Below are 16127 nucleotides of genomic sequence, written 5' to 3' on the forward strand. Positions count from 1 at the left end.
CCTGCGAGCTGTCACTATTGTTATTCATATACACGCTATGTAAACAAACCTTTACCGTGTGTTTTTTGTCAGTCACTTGGTTCAATTTGATCAATTAAAATACGACAGACAGCGCATATTTACATAATTGGTATTTGATCTCAATCGTCCTTGTTTGACATTTATTTGAAAAATAAAATAAAAACATATATTTTCAGAACAAACAATGTAAACAATGCGCATTTTGAATTATCATGTCAAAGGAAAAACTAGCTATTGAATCTATTTTGCATATATGACCTCATATTATTTATCTTAGCCGTATCTTTGCAACGTGTCCTGAACGAAAAGAACATCGTTTTTTGGCTGTACTCGATATGAAAAGGTAAATGTTTACATGATAAGCACTAAAAGTTATGTTTGAAGGCAGCTAACTAAAAGCGATATTGCAGTTTAACAGATTGCGAGAAGAAATCCAATCGTTCTGTCGCAGAACGTAAAAATATGCTTTTTCATGGCTATCAATGATTTGATAGAGTTGACAGAGAAGCTGGTCATCGTTTGCAATTAACCATGACGTTTAGTCTGGAATTTTCCACAAGTGTGGCGTTATCGCCTTGTGACGCCCAGCAACATTTGAGGACCGTATTGGCGAATATAGAACGGCTAGTCGCTGTTACCAGAACTGCAGGGAATTTATTGTGGCTCCTGACATGACTGTAGCTAGTTTCTGTGAGGCTGAGAACATTGCTGTGTTTGAGCAACTTGAAAAAAAAAGTGATGTTCAAACGCTCATTCCATAGATTCGAGAAGTTCTGAGATTTGAGTACAAAATTCAACACATTTTGTGCTAAAATCAGTTAGTGTACCGTATAGGACAGTGAGAAACAAAATATCGTAATATCAGATTTCAACACTGGGGCAAAATTATTATCAAGGGCATTTCCGACAAATTAGATAAACATTATGCTAGCATAAACGCTAGAATCGAGGACTGCGTCGGTTCCTTTAACATCGCTTACAAACTGCAATTTACCGGTGGTAGGTGTTATTTTTGAAAAGTCCTCCTTAAAGGTATACAGTCACCTGTAATCTAAATATGCACATATATGAACAAAGGGGCGTTCCTTGGTAGTCAAAATGCCCCTTGGAGGCCGTTGTTTTTAATAGGCGGCCACCCGCTTAAAATCTGTGATAGTTTAGATTTTCTCTTTCCATGGTAACTGGCAAAAAGTGGAACAGGTGACAGTATACCTTTAAGCTGAAACACAATGAGAGTGTCTGTCACAGAGGGAAGACCATTTTCATAAAAAAACAAAAACAAGGATATCTCCCGATGCGAGTTGTTTCAATGGAAGTTAAGAAGACAGTTTAGAGCGTAATTAGAGCGAAGGAAGCTTTTGGTACTTGTATACCTAAGCAGATAATCCGAAGATGAACCAGACCCTGAAACTGGGAGGATGTAGACCTGCACTAGAAAGCTAAGTGTAGACTTGCAAGTGGCCTTGTTCTTGCCTCGTAACTGTAGAACGTACTGCTGCAAATAAAGACTCCTTCTACAGTGTACCATGGATTCAGACTTTCATGCCTTCCCCTAATTGAATGGCATATCATACATTGTGTCCCTACGGATGTTTACATCATCGAAACTCAAATTGTGAAAAACAAAACAATCATTTAACTGCAGCTGGATACTTTCCCTGCGCTGCTGATAAGCCCTCTTTTAAAATAAGACAAGCTACGTTAACCCCTTCATAGTATCGCAAAGTCAACCCCGCATTCGAAACAGCTATTTTAATTATATCTTTGATTTATAAGAGGCTCCAAACATTTGTAAAGAACATAAGTTGGTACTCCGCAGGAGAAAATAATTTCAAAACCAAATAGATTATAGAGGTCATTGCGAAATTCAAATTTTCATCCGCTCCTACATGAAATACTAATAAGACACTACTACACAGAGCATCTCCTAACGTAAAACTTCAAAATTTATAAGGAGGATCACAGAAAACGAATTGTCGAGGGTGACATCTCCGCATATTTTTTAATGTAAATTCAAAATTCTTTGTCGACAATTTGAAATTATAACTATTTAGCTTTGGTGTGCAAACAATAATGTATTTTGAATTACGGTTTTCGTTGGAATGTCGGCTACATACTCAATGTGCAAAACCCAAATTCACATTTCTCATTACAAATTCAATCCTCTAGAGAGGTACTCATAATCGTTGTGATGAAATGAATTATAACTCTGAGTGCAAATTTATCCATCAGTCTCTCCCATGAGCGGACGGACTGTTATCTAAGCAACCATTGTTGTTCTGTAGCTTTCCAATCTACAAAACTTTGTTTACTGTTGACTACTAAAGAATATGTTCACATAGCTCAAACACAATGCAAACATATGTGCGGGCTATTGTTAACATGGCTGTTTTGTTAACCTACAAAACCTTCAAGACATATTCACATTTCACAAAGCATATGTGTGAGTGCAAAAACAAGTTACTACATGGCTACACAGCGCTATGTATTCTTAACGTTTGGGAATATGAAAATAGTACTATTTATCAGGCTCTGCTCATGCAGAGCTTTGTCCATGTCCACCACGAAATATTCACTGTTGGATGTGTATCTTTTTTAGATTTATGACATAGATGTTAATAATAGGCGACTGTAAATCATGGAAAGTATCAGTTATCTTTGCTAAGGTTAAATTGTCTGCACGACTCCGACTCTTTCGGATTTTTGTTAGCATGCAAATAAACATTTCAATGTGCCTTGTCGGCGTGCCTTGTAGTTCAAACCTGTTGACAATATATGTAACACAATAACTATTGTCTGGTTATGGTAAGGTGCGTCACCTACTAGCTATACATAGGTCGGGCTTGATGCGTAAATTGAGCAACTTTGTTTACCCGAATTTATGTTGGGCAATAATTCTTGAAACTCAAATGAGTTGGAACGTGTGTTAGGGAATGTTTCCCGAGTCAACGACTATTTGTTTTTGCAAATGTGCGTTGAAATCATTGGCCAAGCATTATGGTGTCGCTCTGTGTCCTTATATCTTTATCTAGGAATTTTGAGGTCAAGCCATCAAAGACAAATCACAACATAGGACAAAGATTTTCATTACTTTACCATCCAGCTATAAAGTTCGTTTCGCCAGTATGGGAAAACAATTGCTCTCAAGAAAGTATCATACGGGGTAGTAGTTTACCTGCATGTTAAATATAACTGGAGCAAGGTCATACGTAGGTCGAGGTACTTTACGCATGTCATAATAGCTGCAAAACGAAAGAATAACTGAAACCAAAGGATGGGGGCAGCACTATATGTCATTTGTTTCTCGCGTATTTATTGCGGTTATGGCTTACCAAAGGCGTTACAATACAAAGGTATTTAACAGAGTGATACATTCCCTAGTGTCCTCGTATTGATTTTTTTTACATATTTCATGCTAATTTAGGAAATACTTTACGTAGGTCATCAGCTAAATACCAAATATTTCAATGATAATACTCCAGCAATTTTTAATGTGTTAGTACACCTTTTTGTTTGTTTTGTTTCTGTTGTTGTTTAGCTAACGGGCTAGTAACTCAAATCATCTATGAATTTTCTAGTTGTACTGATGTAAGCGTCAACTACAGTTTCTCGATTACACTCGAAGGCATGTTGACATGCACATCATGTCAACTTTGCCTGTACACGTCTTATTATTGTTATAGAGTGCATTCTGGTTCAAACGAGAACCCAGATCCAAAGAATAACAGTACATTTTTTACATGTAGTCGCTATCTTGACAAGCTAAACAGTGGACGACTATAAAGATTATAAGGATTATAAGATTGACTCGCCATTGACATACAATATAGAACTAATTAACAAGGTCATCAAAGGCTGGCGTTATTTGCTATCGCTGCTAAGCCGCCAGACACTGAGTAGTTGATGTACCATACATTTGTGGATTAAAAAATAATACTGAATTTTGATGATTAACTATAGTCGTACCAGGAATTCATTTTCCTTTAAAAAGAAAATCGGTACTGACTACGTATGCGGCAATATAAACATCATCATTTGCATACTTCCAATGGCACACGAATGGATTTGCACCGTTGAAACATTAGTCATCCCGTAAGAACCGTTATTGATCAGCAACATCATCAAAGTTGGTCGATGAAAAACTTGCAGAACTGTTGTAAGTACGTTGGACTGACATTATTTAACATTTTCTCATCGCATTAATTGAAGATTATTCACAGGAACTAAATAATGTGTGAAAAATACACGATAAAAAGGCAAAATCAGTTACGTATAAAATTGACAATTCTAAATGGGCAATTCTGTAGTACATATGTATACAATCACTAAGGAAATATATTTCATCTGACACATTATATCATTATCGAGTAATAAGACGGTTCAATATATTTGCATATAAACTTAACCAATTTTTTGTCTCAAATGTGAATTCTACGGAATATAATATTAACGCATATTGTCATATACCTCTCTTTAAATTTACAACTCGTTTGCGCAAATATGATGGTAAATCGCCGAAAAATCGAAAATTTCGAAAACCGCTTGGCTACCTCTTGCCTTCTTTTGGCATTTATTTGAAATATGACTTGACCTATTATTATTCTAGAGTAGCATATAACACGTACAAGTGGTAAATATTGAACGAGGGTGTCTATTAAATGCTTCTAAGAGGTATGGTAGAAATGTATTCCCCTCGTAGTAAATTGGCATACTGATTGAAATTTGATGGATTTTAACACTATTGGATCCAATTATGCTTCCCTTGACGTTCACGTTCAGTTGATCTTCAAAAATAATCAACATGTTTCTCCTCCATCGCTTTGAAGTGCGTGTATGTCGATTTGTTCAACTGCGTCCACGTCGATGTGAATCTATGAGAAAAACGTGAACAAGTTGAATTATTTCAAAAGGTACTGTATAACCGTCCGTCTAGCAGGACATTGCGGTGACGACACAAACAACGAGTATTAAACATGATTTTAGATACAGTAAAACAAGGAGTCCAAAAGCAAAGAACTCTCTGGTGAAACATTTTTCTGCACTTGATCAAATACTCTTCCTTGGCATAATTTTCACAATAGATGGATTTTACATAGTCAAACTTTAAGAAATTCATTTGTGTTACCGACTTCAAGAATATTTAACTGACTGCGTATTGAGGCACTCACTTTTCCATCGCCGACAAGTTTATCAAGCTTCGCTGCTAACTCAGTGAAATCAGGTCTCTTCTTCGGCTCCGCATTCCAACAACTCAACATAATGGTGTACCTGTGAAAGATCATCGAGCCAAGTTCAAGTGACGGCTTCCTCGAAACAGGAAACGCCCGTGCACAAGCATATCTTAAGGCTTTGAGCATGGAATCTCTAGGTTTCGACTATTTCATTGTGGTCGTTGGATCAATGTATTTATCTACGGCAGGTGTTGTTGTCAGTGAGTTAAATCGATCTATCGATGAGACAGTATCGTCGTTTTCTGTATATTTGCAAGTGTTGCAGGTAATAATGAGTATGAAAGAAATTTGATCAGTAAATGTGTGTTACAATTTTTGTGTGACACATTTTCTAGAAACGCATCATTATACTTTTCGCTTTTATATAGCTTATGTTCACTTCGAAAAAAAATATCAGGCTAAACATTCCTAAAAGCATAAAGCTAAAGAGAAGCTCCGTCATTTCTATTCAGTGTAGTTCCGTTGAAAGTCACTCCAGGAGGTAGGAAGAAAGTTATATGTTTCTGTTGAAATACATGTGCGTTGTATACTTTAAGAAGTACAAGGAGTCGCTAAGTCAGCACTTTTAGAAACACTTATCTCGATATTTATTTTTCGGAATTTTGCTAAGACACAGCTGTTTTGTGAACTGTCATGAGAGTGACAATACGGTGATTTTGTTCTTCATGCAAGTCATTGAATTCGCTAAGGCACTACTTCTCATCAGTAGACGTCTACCTGATTTAATTATGTATCATATGTGATGATGTAATACATGTATCTTTGCGATAACGTAACTTGTACGCGTAAAAGGCCATAAACGCATTTCATTGAGTATGGTTTGTCACTCTGAAAAAAAAATATTCTGGATGACTGGTGACACTCACAATTCTTCGCTGCATTGCGGCGGCTTTGGCATTCGATAACCTTCTCTTACAGATGAAATCACTTCCTCAGTGGACATCCCGGAATAGGGTTTACCCCCTGTATGAATACAAAAATGTCTCTGACGTGACAAAATAGTGCAGCATTGATAACGTACCCTGTGTCTATCTGATTAAACACATACTAAATTAAAATTCAAATAAATTAAATAATTCAAATACTATTAATCTATACAGAAAAAGTCATATCATTATGGAACATAAGTAATACACCGCACTATGCTATGTGATTTTAAAAATGTCCAATCAAGGGAGCAAATAGAAATGTTACCATACCCATAGTTACGATTCCCATGCCGAAATACCAAATGACCAAACGTCACTTTTTGTGGTAAAAGCAGACACGTTCATTGTTTCTACAGCCATCCAGCGAATTGGCAATCGACCCTTAAAGAGAGAGGAAGAACTTTTTCCATTGAAGTGAGTGTTCTCACAAAAACTAGTATCTGCTCGTCAAAAGCTTACAGATGTATAAATTTCTGCGGGTATATTATTTTCTTTTGTGGGGCAATATCCAATTTACGATAATTTACATGATAAGCAGTATTGATATTACATAATCAGTGGTAAAAATTATCAATCTGTTTGTCATGTACAGCATGGATTAATAAGATATTAGTTTACTGTATTCAAACGCAAAGTGCCACTAATCTCAATATGAGAGAGAGAGAGAGAGAGAGAGAGAGAGAGAGAGAGAGAGAGGAGAGAGAGAGAGAGAGGGGAGACTAACAAAAAATAAGATAGTATTTTGACAGTAATGGCAAAAGAGTCTTGACTAATTAAAAGGGCCAACACAGGGAAGCAGGACAATCCGTTTTTCGAGAAATAAAGTACGTGTCTCAAAATTATATAAAAACTTGAAACCAATTGTAATGATTTTCATAATGGAAAAATAATAATAATGTGTATTGTAAAATTACTTTTAACATCTGAAATATAAATCGTTTCTATAATAATCGAATGTGTTGTATATAACATTTATTATGTGACGCATGTGGTCTATAATTTACGCTCATCCATTTACAAAAAGTTTGCGCAAGTTATGAATGTTCTAGTACCATCTATACATTTTTGGACATTATCGTTGTAGCCTCGGCCTAGTATAGTCTTATTACCTAACTTTAAAGGTCAAGTACCTGTATCTCTTAATCATTTTTAGCAAGGTTATATGTTGTATGTCGTATCACTCCCTACCCGAAGAGCGTGTCGACAAAACAAACAGCTACGAAGCTTAAGTTTGTTAACACAGTGTCAATATTATTTGAAATGGCATGTTAATTTGTACACCAGAAATAGAAATACAAGCCATAAAAAGTTACAGTCACTTTCTCTTAATCGCTGTGTGTCTCCTAGCAGATGTTTTTCTGACACAAATTTACTGTCGGTTACATCTATGGACTGTCCTGGTAATGTGATGTGTCAAATCTAAATGAAACAAATCCTGCAAAAATTTACCTTGTTATAAATTTTTGACACGAAGTCGTAAATCATTATTGTTTTCGTTAATGATGATGAACTAAATACATTTCAAGGCAAGTGCAGATGTTATTATTAATGTAATATATTGGACTCATCGATGCTGTCGAATCATACTTTGTCTCGTTCTTCACCATGTGAATTATAATAAAGGGGACCATACCACTCGGTGACATTCGCTTTCAGTAGTACTAACCTTCATAATACGCTTGTATTGATTTTCATTCACAACTTTACTTGCTAACCCAAAGCTGGAGATTTTGCAAACTTTTGTTCGTTAACGAGAACATTGCGAGCTGATAGGTCTCGATGTACGCACTGCGGAAAAGTGATATTAAAAAAAACCATCAATATAATTGAAGATCTGTATATTTTTCTCGGAAGTAGACAATAATGCTACCCATGCAAGTTTACAGTATGTAATAGGAATACACAAATTTATTATTAAAAACCATACATTCATATATTTCCATTAACAGACTTAATCTCGGGCAATAAAAATATTGTACCTGATTCGAAATAAATGTCATTCCACTGACAATTCACGAAGATGAAGCATGAGGTCAGAGCCCTTTTGTGCACGTTTACCATCTACTTTCAATGTGTCATCCTTGACAGATCTACTTTCTCGCAGATAGTTTTGTAGGTTGCCAAGTCCCATGTACTCTAAAATGATGTAGTGCGGTTCTGCAACAAAGTTTTTTTAACGGCTTTGTTACAATGTTTCACCTGTTTTACCACATAAATAAACTCAAAATTTTTTTTTGTCTTTTTTCAAGCTACCGGGAGTGTAGAAATTGTAAAGAAAATGACTAAATTAGATACTGCAAACTGTCACTTAATTCGATACATCATGCACCCTTTAGCAATAGGTGATTCGATGTTGTTATTTTTATAAACATACACATTTGTTTAGTGTACCGAACAGCCAATCAGTAATCAATCAATCAATACATAATTTGATAAACAATAATCAATCAAATAATATTAAGTCAATAAATCAATCAATCAGTCATTTAATCAAGCAATACATCAATAAATCAATTGATTCGGTAAGTTTTAGATTTGTTACTGTTTCTGCAACTGCAACAATGATGGAAGAAGATTCAAATCCTTACCAGACTCAACCACAACAACGAGCAAAGTGATGACATGTTGATGAGAGCCAATGGATTTCAACAGATCCAGTTCTTTGAGGAACATCTTCCTAATTGCAGGATCAGCGCTCGCTAATATTTGTCAAAGAATCACATAAATTCGTAATGCTTCTTCCTTGAATTTGTGATGCACTGAAATTTACTTATGAATGGCAAAGATTCCAATTGTTCATAATATTTGTAAATATGTTTTATTCCGCTTTCTTTTTATTTCATTATTCTTACTATGCTAATTCGAAAACTATTTTATAGACAGTTTTTTTTCTAAAATAGAAAAAGCAGACGACAATTTTCAGTATTGTTGTTGAAATGAGTTCTTCAGTTCTAATGTAAAAAATGTCTTTAACAACATAATTTAATATCAATCTCCTTCGAATTCTATTGACAAGTTCATTGCTAAGGAAATTTAAGATGACTTGCGGTATACGAACCACTCAGCATTAATATTTATCCGTCCATATAAACAGATGGTTATTTCGTAAATTTGTTTCTGTGATTACTGTGAAGTTCTAATTATTAACAATATCATGATTATTTAAATATTTTCAAACAGTTAAACAAATAGCAGTGAATTTGATCAAAATTTAAAAAATGGACCTGACCTAATTTTGGAGAATATGATATCGCAGTAATGTTGGTGGAACAGCAAATGTAAGCTCATCTCCTTTTACTTTTTACAATTCACCTGTTTCATAGGTAATTTTTAATATTGAAACTAAATTTCAGCTATGGGGCATACAACATTTGAATATATTTGAACAATTGAAAGATAGTTTTCCCCTGGATTTAGTTCCTAAGTTATTGTAAAAATCGAGGTTTTCTACGTAGCCAGAATTCACTTAATGCCACTGTACATACCTTTTGGTGTCTTTATAGCAACGATTGTTGTTCCATCCTTTCCAGCAATATTCCAAGCCTCAGCTTTAACAACCCTACAGAATGCGCCCTCATGTAACTCATCTCGAATGCTAAGAAATTCTCGCGAGACCTCAAGATGTTCTGTTTTCCATAAATGTTGGTAGATTCTTTCGTCTTTCTTTTGCGGTGAAAGCGACGTGTAATGCTGATCGTCATCCTGCATAAAGTTCACAGTCAAGGAAATACTTAACGAATTGTAGTTACAGCAGAAGATGTAACGTTTTATAGCTTACGTCAAATGGTCAAAGACACAAGGTAAATGCAACATTTATAACTGAATTCCAAGTAGGCCGACACAGTCTGTCGCCATAAAATATCGTCATATATCATATTCATCAAATGCTGCCTATGACTTCGGATATTGAAAACTTACGCTTGATTTTATAATCTTATTCTGATGCGAGATTGTGATTGTAAAAAAACAATAATGCCAGTAGGCCGACTTGGAATGTTTAGAAGCGCTTTGATGACGGTTGCTGGTCCCGGTCCGAGTTGAACGTCACCGATATTGCCACTGGTACATGTAAATTTTCAAACCTTCTAGTCGCTGAGTGGCGTTGATGCACAACTAACGAACAATGTGGAAACATAGACGATAACACTAGTTCTTCCGACTATACAAGACACATTACAATGATCGTCTACGCGAAGTTGTAAATTTTGAGTCATAATGTGACGAGGATGAAATAGTATTAAACCTACTTACCTACCTACCTACCAACCAACCCATACACACACCCACCCACCCACCCACCCACCCACTCAAACAACCCACCCACCTACCTACCTACCTACCTACCTACCTACCTACCTACAAACATACATAGATAGATAGATACATTCATAGATACATACATAGATACATGTATGTATCTATGTATGTGTATTACATAGATACATAGATACATAGATACATACATAGATACATACATAGATACATAGATACATAGATACATAGATACATACATACATACATACACACACACACATACATACATACATACATACATACATACATACATACATACATACATACATACATACATACATACATACATACATACATACATACATACATACATACATACATACATACATACATACATACATACATACATACATACATACATACAGACAGACAGACATACATACATACATACATACATACATACATACATACATACATACATACATACATACATACATACATACATACATACATACATACATACATACATACATACATACATACATACATTACAAATGCATCATTTTTAGACAATCGTGTATAAAGCTACTGCGATCAATGTTTGTAGCTAATGTTTATTTACAGTATAAAACATTCCATGTTCACGAAAAAAATTAAATTACCTTGCGCTTCTTGTTCACAGGTACTTCATAATATTTCCCCTGGTCATCCGCCTTGAATTTGTTTTCGTCTTTCCCTCTACCGTGGTCCCTGGCTGTAAAGTGCCCAACCTCGTCGCTCTTTGTATCTCCCTGCGATCTCTGCGACGACTCGTCCGAAATCTCAAAGGATGTACACTCTGTAAATACAAAACGTGATACAGCTAAAACTTCAATACGTACATTCACGTAAAAAAAACCGAAGATTTTTTAAAAAGTAAGAAGGACAAAATTACTAAAAAATACATGTAGACGTATTGCAGTACTTTCTCTTTTCAATGATGCAAATGTCATAATATGTTCATACCTGCGTATGGCTCAATGTCTCGCTCCTGCAAGGGTCCTTTCGGGTCAAGTCTGTATCAGTATGTATGATGCAAATATATCGTCATGAATGTTATGCAAATGGATAGATTCATTCATAAATCAAAGTACATTTTACATTGTATCCATCATAAATCTCTACATATTTAAAACAACATTTATGTGACTTTTTTGTATTTGCGATTAAACACAAACCAATCAAGTTGTATAAGATTCGATGAATCCATTTTGACTGACACATCTGTGCAACAGACCATTTTGGATAAAAGTTTTACTTCACGTTTACCAAACAGTAGCATTAATGATAGTGTTCCATTCTGATATAGTCACTGTCAACTGTGAAACTAAAAGTGCTTTATTTTATAACGATTTTCGGTTGATAATTTCACCATGCATTTTAGAGATATGATTTCCGTTATTGCAAGTTTTTATCGATATCTCTCGATCCGCGCGCAGTCGCCCCGTCAACTGTCGACCGTGGGCATTAAATAAAAGTTTTAAAAATGTTACCAAGTGGGAGTGCAACTTAAATAACTTATTATACCTTTTGTACTAGTCTCCAATAAAATTATAAAACTCAGCTTACCTTAGGTCAGAATTTCCTGTAAATGAATGAATAAATAAAGAAATTAACGAGCGAATACAAACTTTAATACGAAATGAGGACTTCAAAATATGAAAACGCTTAGTTTACGTCAATTGGGGGTGTGAAATGTGATCCTGCTATTTACCTGTTAACTAAACTATTCGATAATGAAACATTTATCGTTCAGCGTAGACAGAGGTGATACTCAGATTGACTTTGTCATAATCATTCAGCGAGTCTGCGCGTAGAAACCAAAACCAGATTGTACGATATCTTTGTCGCAATTCGATAGTTGTTTTTTGTCTTCCGAATGCTATGTTAACAGACTTAGGTTTCAATGTTCAGGCCAGAATTATTAAAGCACAAAGATTATATATTAGTTGTATAGTTCCATGCTACAGTATTGAAATTTGAATTAGTTTGTCACGTATAACAAAAGATTATTGCATATCATATTTGTGACAAAATTGTCATGATTTATTTGGACACAATGTAAACTCTGGAGTTTTTCCGCTTAATTTTAGTGCAAATAATATTTTGTAAGATTCTAATAAGTTAGTAATCAGCCATTATGGTCGTAACTATATCTTTAAACTTCGATAGAAAATGCTGGTATTGTACGGAGAGAGGAATGCTAAAAACAGGGAAAGGCTGACGATATCTTTAAAAAACAAGTTGACATGTCAATTTATGATTGTCATAAACTTCTTTGATCGTGCTAATGAATTACTAGTACTTTGAAGTGATCAAAAAGTGGCATATTCCATTTCGATAACGTCTAAAAAAATCATGCTATGCAAATTGAGACGACATAAAACAATAAATCGGGTCACGATTAACATTTAACCAGGAATAAATGTTGAAGAAAGTCACCCTTATGTAAAACTATGTAGCTAAAATTTACTTCATTTTAAAATTTTCAGTTTATTGATTGTTAAAATTTTTAAACCAAATCGAACCCTATCGGTATTTCTAATTTCCAAGTAGGCGATAAGTGCCCTGCAGTATAGATTCAAGAAATTGCATGTCTTACCTTTAGTATTACTGATATTCTGTTTATAACTTTTGCGATACCAGAAAACAAATAAAATTCCGATAAGTGCAAGTGCGATGACCACAACTATGGTCGAAACAGAAGCAATTATCGCTATGTTTGATTCTGAAAAAAAGAAAACAAAACAGTGCTAAATTAATATTTAAGTGAGAAATTCATTGCATGAAGCTGTGAACAAAGGAAATAAATGCGATCCATGCTAATTTCTCATGCATGCATGCATTCATTCATTCATTCATTCATTCATTCATTCATTCATACATACATACATACATACATACATACATACATACATACATACATACATACATACATACATACTCACATACATACATACATACATACATACATACATACATACATACATACAGACAGACAGACATACATACGTGTACATGCGTATACATTATATATATATATATATATATATATATATATATATATATATATATATATATATATATATATATATATACTCGATATACAACACGAAAACTAGCAAAGAGATAAAACAAATAATCCAATGTTTTTTACGATAAGTACACTATTATTTATGATCATAATGGAAGTTCTTTGGGAATAAATTTGGTCGTAACTCGTCTATATAAAAAACAACATGGCGGGCAGTATTTCTCCATTGTTCAAGAGTGTCTGAAGTGAAAATATATTCATTTGTAAAAATTAGATATGATTATTACAGTCTGACAAAATGCATACAATTGGCAAATTTTTAGTAAGTCCTCGTGTTTTAGTTGTGTCTTCAATATGGGAGGCTCGTGTTCGTGTAGACCCCGCCGACGCCTCAACTTTCAACGCACCGTGACTGCCATGCGGTAGACATACGGTTTACATTGCAACAAGAGAGTCAAGTGTGGTGTTTATGCCTCCAAAAGACGTATAATGAAATCGATATTTTCTTAAACTGAGACAATAATAATCTTACGTATCACTTGTATATTCTAAGGAATTACGTATTACAGTAATTTCCAGAAACAACAAACTCTAAGCTGATTGCGTTACAACGGGGTTCAGTAAGCACTGTAACCTGGATCAAGCGCAACGTTACAAAGTGTTAGCGCCGTTGAGATTCAGTCGATTTTTGCTCTCGAAAAATATCGTAAATTTATATGCTATCTTTAAAATAGTATATAACTTTGTGGAAGCTAAGTGCAGACTGAAAGGTGGTCTGGCATTTCTCGATACACGACCGTGAACCCCGTGTTCCTCGTTCACGCGACGGATGACGACAAGAGACCGACGGCAACTTGCCCACGGCGTATTAATATTATTACTACAGCAGTTCAAAAGTTTAGACTCGGAATCGTTGCGAAAAACTTCTTGTTCTTTGCAAAAAAATAACGAATTCTTGGCTTGTGTATGTGATAAGTATATTATTCGACTCGTTGTGACACGAGTATTTTCCTTCGCGTAACAAAAAATATTATGGAATATTATCAAAATATTGATGCTCATCATTGAGATATTGAGATAAACAGTATGACAAAAGCAAGTACGCATGTATGCGACAATCGAGAGCTCTTGTTTGTCTCGAAATTGACCGGGATTTTCAATCAGTTCCTCGAAACCTATTTACGATGCACTAATTATACTATTTCTTGGGACGGTTTTATACCTGGGGTAACTATCTTCATCGTTACAAGAACGCCTGACTGAACGGTATTAGAAGCCTCACATGTATATGTTCCATAATATGTTTCATCCGCAACGGTGATTATCAGGGTAGTAGTCAACTGTTGCTCGCTTTCCCGCTCTATCATGATTACCCTGTTCTGTTCATTGCCCAGAATTATGTCATTTGCCACGTCATACCACAAGACTTTTGGAGAGGGGAATCCATTAGCTTTACATGAGATGATGATAACATCACCAATTTCGGCTTCAAATATTTCTCCAATAGAGGCAATTCTTGGTGAATCTGAATTGAACGTGAAATTAATTGTAATGAAATTATGTGTCTGTAAATCATAATAACATTTTGTAGGATTGCTAAATGACAGTCTTTGTATGTTGTTTGTATCCGATAAAATAAAAAAATGTTATGATACACCTGCGTGTGTAACCTATGGAGTTTCGTCATACAGTAAGTTTCGGTGTCAGGACGCGGAGTCCAATAACTATGACGCCGAGTACAATAACTTTAAGCGTTATTTGACTCCATTTGACCTTGGACCTCATAACACCTTTGTCGATCATCTGGGAAAAACAAGAGAAGATTTTACATTTACATTTACTGCTCGTGATCACTCAGTGTAGTGCACGAGCAGCATCCAAAAAACGCCTAAATTTCGACTTTTTTCACGTAAAGTTGGACTAAAAAGGTGTATAATAATAAGGTTATTCACAAATACATCGTACGCTAGGGTATTGTCCTCCTCTACACGATGTACTCGGACATAAATCCCTATATTTTGTGAATAACCTTTTATATGATTAATTATTTGAGTTATTTTATGATTATTATACAGTGTTCAACGGGATGAGAAACTCACAGTAAATAATGATTTTCTGCTCATCCGATGCAGATTGAAGACTTCCATCATAGAATTCAATGGTACCAGTGCATTTGTATATACCAGCATGCGTGGCTCTAATACTAGATACTGTATGCAATAAGTCTGACGAATCCTCTTCGACAATAATCTCTTCTTCAAAAGACAAAGTCATCCTTGATGCCTCTGGATTGCCATTCACGGAGCTACAGCGAACTTCTACATCATGCCTTCGGTTAAGTTTGGGACCGGGGCAACATAAATGATAACTTTCGGCATATCTACGAACAACAGAGAAAATATTATATACGGAAATATTACGGTAACGCTGTTATGCCTTTTTATTTTTAGGGAATTTTCACAGCTTATCATGATAAAGCAATAGGCTTGTAATATAAGAGTCACTAATAGGGTTTCATTCAGTGGCAACAGTAAACAAGAAATTGCACTTACATTGAACATCAAGATATACGACTTCGGTGCCGTTACCGATCTTTCCGTTGTAAAATTCATTCGACAT

General features: G+C 35.0%; 2 protein-coding genes across 2 annotated transcripts; both read right to left on the reverse strand.

Moving 5' to 3' along the window:
- Positions 1-4562: 4562 nt before the first annotated feature.
- On the reverse strand, positions 4563-6459 carry LOC139125862 (tyrosine-protein kinase FRK-like). Its single transcript, XM_070691960.1, has 4 exons — positions 6452-6459; positions 6119-6215; positions 5190-5289; positions 4563-4892 (listed from the first exon to the last, which is right to left on the reverse strand). Exons 1-4 carry the CDS (start codon positions 6453-6455, stop codon positions 4818-4820), a joined length of 276 nt encoding a protein of 91 aa, XP_070548061.1. The 5' UTR covers positions 6456-6459; the 3' UTR covers positions 4563-4817.
- A 1393-nt stretch (positions 6460-7852) lies between these two features.
- On the reverse strand, positions 7853-16127 carry LOC139128688 (macrophage colony-stimulating factor 1 receptor-like). The gene is made up of 7 exons (XM_070694425.1): positions 16061-16127; positions 14731-15033; positions 11098-11273; positions 9667-9883; positions 8770-8880; positions 8161-8338; positions 7853-7969 (listed from the first exon to the last, which is right to left on the reverse strand). The coding sequence occupies exons 1-6, from the start codon at positions 16125-16127 to the stop codon at positions 8178-8180; spliced, it is 1035 nt and encodes a 344-aa protein (XP_070550526.1). The 3' UTR covers positions 7853-7969; positions 8161-8177.

Source organism: Ptychodera flava, chromosome 3, assembly GCF_041260155.1.
Source record: "Ptychodera flava strain L36383 chromosome 3, AS_Pfla_20210202, whole genome shotgun sequence".
NCBI classification, from domain to species: Eukaryota; Metazoa; Hemichordata; class Enteropneusta; family Ptychoderidae; genus Ptychodera; species Ptychodera flava.